The sequence below is a fragment of the Octopus bimaculoides genome, chromosome 4, assembly GCF_001194135.2.
Source record: "Octopus bimaculoides isolate UCB-OBI-ISO-001 chromosome 4, ASM119413v2, whole genome shotgun sequence".
NCBI lineage: Eukaryota > Metazoa > Mollusca > Cephalopoda > Octopoda > Octopodidae > Octopus > Octopus bimaculoides.
Window position 1 is genome coordinate 108234238 of NC_068984.1, and position 5955 is coordinate 108240192.

Sequence of the window (5955 nt, forward strand, 5' to 3'; positions counted from 1 at the left end):
ATATATATATATATATATATATATATATATATATACATACAACAGACTTCTTTCAGTTTCCATCTACCAAATCCACTCACAAGGTTTTGGTCAGCCTGAGGCTATAGTAGATGATACTTGCCCAAGGTATCACACAGTGGGACTGAAACCAGAGTCATGTGGTTGGGAAGTAAGCTTCTTAACACACAGCCATGTCTTACAAACATCTTGCTATATCAACAGATGCAAACAACTAAGCACACTCTCATTCTAGATTCACAATTTAACTCATCTCATAAAATACACAACTGACACAAAACAAAGTTTTATTTTGTTTGTTTGTTTTTTAAATTTATCATCATCATTTAACATCCATCTTCCATACAGAACTAAATTCTATAAATCCTTAACTTGGAAAATTAACTGTTAACTAAGTAATACGCCACTTCCGTTATTTATCTTAGTTACTCTAAATTAAAACCCAGTCAGCCATTTACTTCAAGTAGTTACATTAATAAAAAAAAATAGGTCATATTTTCCTTAATAGTTAGTCTAATTAATTCATAATCCACACAAACAACTAAAACCTAATATAACAAGCAATTCTTCATAAAACACACACACACACACACATCAGTTGAATAGTCTTTCAACAACCAGAGAATTATTAAAATCAAACAAAAATTCACTGTATATTATTGACATTCCTTGCACATATGATTGCATATGATGGCAGTTCTTTGTGCCTGAAGATCAAGAATAAGAGCGGCAATGCTTAGATGAGGAATTGAAGCTGCAACTGCCAGTGCCATCCAGTACCAGTCATCTTCCTCTTTTCTCAATCACTACAGGGTCTTTTCTTCCAGCCTGCACTTAGTAAGTTTTAAAGTAAGAATCAGTCCATGCAATTCAATCCCACTCTTAAGACTTGGCAGGCTAAGATGGCTGCAGTGACCAGCAGACTGTAGGTTTTACATTGGCGTGGCCTTCTCCTAGATAATTTACCTTACAGGACTGGAGAGCTCCACCAATCCTGGAGTTGCTGGAAGGGTGTCAAAGAGAATGCTGGACCAGCTAAGGGACTGCACGCCTTGATTTTTCAGTGAAAGTCAACTCCCAAAACCTTTTTCTTTCCAAAAGTACTCACAAGGCAGTCAGGGTTTGTGCTTAGAGTTTCTTGCATGCAAACAAGTTGAACTTAACACATTAATTAACACTGTTCTAGTTAAAGAACGACTATTGAAAAAAAACCAATTAACTGTTCCAAGGTTGACTGAAACCAGAAAATTAAAAAGTTTTTTTTTTTTAATCAGACCCTAATAAGCTTGCTTAAACAAAACACAATACAATTAAAACTATTGTGCATTGACTTAAGTTCTGCTGCAATACCATACCTAAATCCCTGGACAAAGCAAAATAGACTGGACAGTTAAGTGGACCACGTTGCTATAGCTAGACTAGACTTCATGCAACAGAACATTACAAGCAACATATTACTGGCCATCACTTATAATACTCAATCAGTGTCAACCTGAGTTCATTAAGCATGTCTGAGATGGGGTGAATTAGAGTGACTCATGTTGTTGTTGGCACTCCAATGCTTACAACGTCGAGTGTTGCAGTTGATCCGATTAACGGAACAGCCTGCTCGTGAAATTAACGTGCAAGTGGCTGAGCATTCCACAGACACGTGTACCCTTAACGTAGTTCTCGGGGATATTCAGAGTGACACAGTTTGACAAGGCTGACCCTTTGAATTACAAGCACAACAGAAACAGGAAGAAAGAGTGAGAGAAAGTTGTGGTGAAAGAGTACAGCAGGGTTCGCCACCATCCCCTGCCGGAGCCTCGTGGAGCTTTAGGTGTTTTCGCTCAATAAACACTCCCAATGCCCAGTCTGGGAATTGAAACCGCGATCCTATGACCGTGAGTCCGCTGCCCTAACCACTGGGCCATTGCGCTTCCACAGAGTGACTCATAAAAGAAAGTCAACTAGACATTAGTAACCAACTTGACTGAAATGGTTAATCGCAGTGATTCATAAACAAGCTGCCTCAAGTAGTCAAACATTAATAACCAGCCTGACTGAGCTGGGCACAACTGCTTATAAATGAAAATCAACTAGACCTTAATAACTAATCTGACAGAGCTACTCATAAATCAGCCAGACATTGATAAGCAACATGATTGAGTTTGACTTAGCTACTCATAAATGAAAGTCAACTAGACATGGATAATCAACCTGAATGTGAAGTTTTCTGTCCTCTTCAATGTTTTTATGAGTTACTTCATGCTCAACTTTCTCTTCTGTTTTCATTGGGATGTTGATATTGACTCGGAACTTTTTACTGAAAAACAAAACAAATATAAATAAAATTTGAAATTTAATATCATCAAATATCCTCTCTCTCTCTCTCTCTGTGTAAACAATACACATGATAAATAAAGTATATATTTACACAAAACATTTAAAGAACACCAGAAATACACTAAAATAAAGAAATATTTCCTTTTGTTGACCATCAATTGTCAAAGTGGTTACTAATATGAAGGGTATCCAGATAAAGAAACCATGCCAAAGAAAAAAGCAAGGAAGAAACTAGGGACTCAGCAGGCCCCAGAGTAAGAAACCAGCAGATTAGTAACTCTGTAACAACTGACAACATAGGAGAACAGTAATTAAAGGTAAAGATACTGATATAGAATAGATAAAACTTAAGCACTGCCACAAACATCTTATCAAGTCCTGGCAGCACAAGAAAATGCAGTTCACTCTGTATAGGTTCAACACCATCACCATCTTTTAATGTTCCCTTTTCTATACTTGCAGGAATCCGATGGAATTTGTTGAGGCAAATTTTCTATGGTTGGATACTCATCCTGTTGCCATCCTTCTCCTGTTTCCGAGAAAGGTAATATTTCCGCCATGGCTGGACATGTTTTTCATGGAAGACTGGAAATGAGGCACTCTAATGATATGACAGCAACACTCATAACTATCTAATGACATCAAAACAAGTAGCCACAAACACAATTATACACACACACACACACACAAACCACCCACACATATACATATATTAGACAGGTTTTCACATAGCTTTCCTCTACCAAATACACACACTAGGATTTGGTTAGTCTGGCGTTATAGTAAAAGCCACTTGCCCAAGGTGCCACACAGTGGGACAGAACCTGAAACTACATGATCGGGGAAAAAAACTTCTTAACCACAGTCATGTCAGACTGACAAAGGTTAAATAACTACATACATTATTAAATGATGATCTCAAATATACAGCAGTAACAACGAGATAGCAACATCAGTTCTCTCCCTTAAAAGATACGTTAGTAAAACGGGATACTTAGAGAAATTATAAGGTCAGCTTGACAAGGGAACGGCTGTATGGTTAGGAAGCTTGCTTTGTAACCACATGGTTTCAGGTTCGCTCCCACTGCACAGCACCTTGGGCAAATGTTTTCTATTATAGCCTCAAAGCAATTAATGTCTTCCTTGTGAGTGAATTTCATATAGATGGAAATTGTGTAAAAGCCCATCGCATGCGCTGTGTGTGTGTGTGTGTGTGTGTGTGTGTGCGTCTTCTACATCACTTGACAACTCGTGCTGGTTTGTTTATGTTCCTGTAACTTAGCAGTTCAGCAAAAAAGCTAAATACAACAAGTACCAGGCTAAAAAAGATACAATAAATACTGAGGTTGATTTGTTCAATTAAAACCCTTCTAGGCAGTGGCCCCAGCTTGGCTGCAGTCCAATGACTGAAACAAGCAAAAAATAAACGATATCGTAAATGCAGATAGTCTTACTTGTTATAATTTGAATATATGCTTAATTGGGCAGTTGGCGGAAGATCATTCTCATCATCAACGTCTGTGGTGAGCAGTTTGGTTTTCAGCAGAATCTTTAATACTTGAAGAAGTGTATCCTAAACAAATCGAAACAGATTTTTCAATAATGAAGAATATTATATAAATTTGAAGTGCATTAACCAGAAGACACACATGACACAATCAAAAGCAAATCTAAAAATTATAACATGAATGGTTGATCTGCTAGAAAATAACAGCAAAATTCTTTGTCATTGAACACCCCCATCATCTTAAAACTGCAACGACAAACTGGATACTCCTAAATACAATATGTCTGGAGGAAAAGGAAAAAAACTGACAACTGGGATGGTCACAGCTAGAATGCCTTTGATCATATTTCTTCTCATATCATTAGCCCGAGGCTAAACAACAGTGAAGAAACACCAACCAAGACCTTGCAAAATAAGATGCTTAAAAAGTTGCTATAGTACACACACATACACATTCACACAACTCATGCCAGCATAGAAAAACTATGATGACTGCCTTCTAACTGCAAATACTTGGAGAATCGGGATTGTCATGAGAGATCAGGCACGAGATGGTGAGACACTGATGCCTTTCCCTGAAGTGAAGCTATTTGGAAACTCCAAATTCCAGTCATCAAAAACTTCCCAAACAACCACCAAAGGAGTCATTGTCCTCATTATTATAAGCATCTGGAGCAGATAGATACTCAGTTACCTATTTATCAATATTTCTTTTCCTGCTGAGGTTAATAGGTACAGATATGGCTGTGTGGTTACAAAATCCACTTCACAACCACGTAGTTTCAGGTTCATTCTTGCTGTATGGCAAGGCTGAGAAGTGTCTTCTTCTATAGCCTTGGGATGGTCAATGCTTTGAGAGAAAAATCAATAGACAGAAACAATGCAGGTCTTCTCATGCACATGTGTGAAAGTGTGTGTGTGTGTGTGTGTGTGTGTGTGTGTGTGTGTGTGTGTGTGTGTGTGTGTGTGTGTGTGTGTGTGTGTGTGTGTGTGTGTGTGTGTGTGTGTTTGTGTGTGTTACATTGCAGTGAAACATAGGCTTTGACTACAGAGGACTTGTGAAGGCTTGAAAGAAATGAAGCTAGCATGCTCCACTGGATGGGTAATGTCAGTGTGCATGCACAACAGAGTATAAATGATTTAAGAAGAAAACTGGGTATAAGGGGCATCGGATGTTGTGTGCAAGAGAGAAGACTGCATTGGTTGGTCATGTGATGCATATGGATGAAGACAACAGCATAAAGAAATGCTGAGCTTTAATTGTGGACGGTACCTTTGGAAAAGATAGACCCAGGAAGACATGGGATGAAGTGGTGAGAAAAGATCTTCAGACACTGGGCCTCACTGAGGAAATAAGGGACTATAAGATGTATCAATCTAAGTAAAACTGCTGCCTTCCACACATACAGGCTTGTCCTTTCAGCTGCTGGTGCCACATAAAAAGTACACATACCAATACTACATAAATGCACTTGTGCTGGTGGCACATGAAAAGCACTTAGCACACACTATCAAGTCGTTGACATTAGGAAGGGCATCCAGCCATAGAAACTATACCACAACAGACAATTAGAGTCTAGACAGCTCCATGTCAAACCGTCCAACCCATACCAGCAATTGAAAAGCAGACATTAAACAATGATTATGATGATGATATACGAGTGAACAAATGAAAGAAAAAGACACTCAACACATTTAGTAGGAGTTATGTGTATTATTATTTAAAACAGTTTGATTTGGCTCCATGTGACTTATAGGCCTCTAATAGAAACCCCATCTCTTTCAGGTTTAGTTTACCAAATGGAGGAACTCCATTAGGGTTATAGGAAAATAGACTGCTATTGGTTAAGGCAAGTCACATGGTGTTATCAGAGTAAGACCAGTTGTTCTGATAACACCATGTGACCTGCCTTAACCAATAGTAGCCTATTTTCTGGTAGCCATCTTGGATTTCCTGTATTTCTCCATTCAGTAAACTAAGCTTGAAGGAGGGTTTCTGTTAGAAGCTCACAAAACTAAGTCACATGGAGCCAAATCAAACTGTTTTAAATAATAATAATAATAATAATAATAATATATATATATATATATATATATATATA

General features: G+C 38.0%; 1 protein-coding gene and 1 long non-coding RNA gene across 2 annotated transcripts in view; one reads left to right on the top strand and one right to left on the bottom strand.

Moving 5' to 3' along the window:
* The window catches only part of LOC106875471 (uncharacterized), a 308728-nt gene that overhangs the window by 273317 nt on the left and 29456 nt on the right, over window positions 1–5955 (top strand). The gene's annotated exons all lie outside the window — the stretch shown is intronic.
* The window catches only part of LOC106880546 (cullin-1), a 40644-nt gene that overhangs the window by 9336 nt on the left and 25353 nt on the right, over window positions 1–5955 (bottom strand). The window contains exons 15-16 of the mRNA XM_014930535.2: window positions 3801–3919; window positions 2221–2326 (exon numbers count right to left, since the gene is read on the bottom strand). Of these exons, the coding sequence (XP_014786021.1) occupies window positions 2221–2326; window positions 3801–3919 (225 nt within the window). The remainder of the gene's footprint in view (window positions 1–2220; window positions 2327–3800; window positions 3920–5955) is intronic.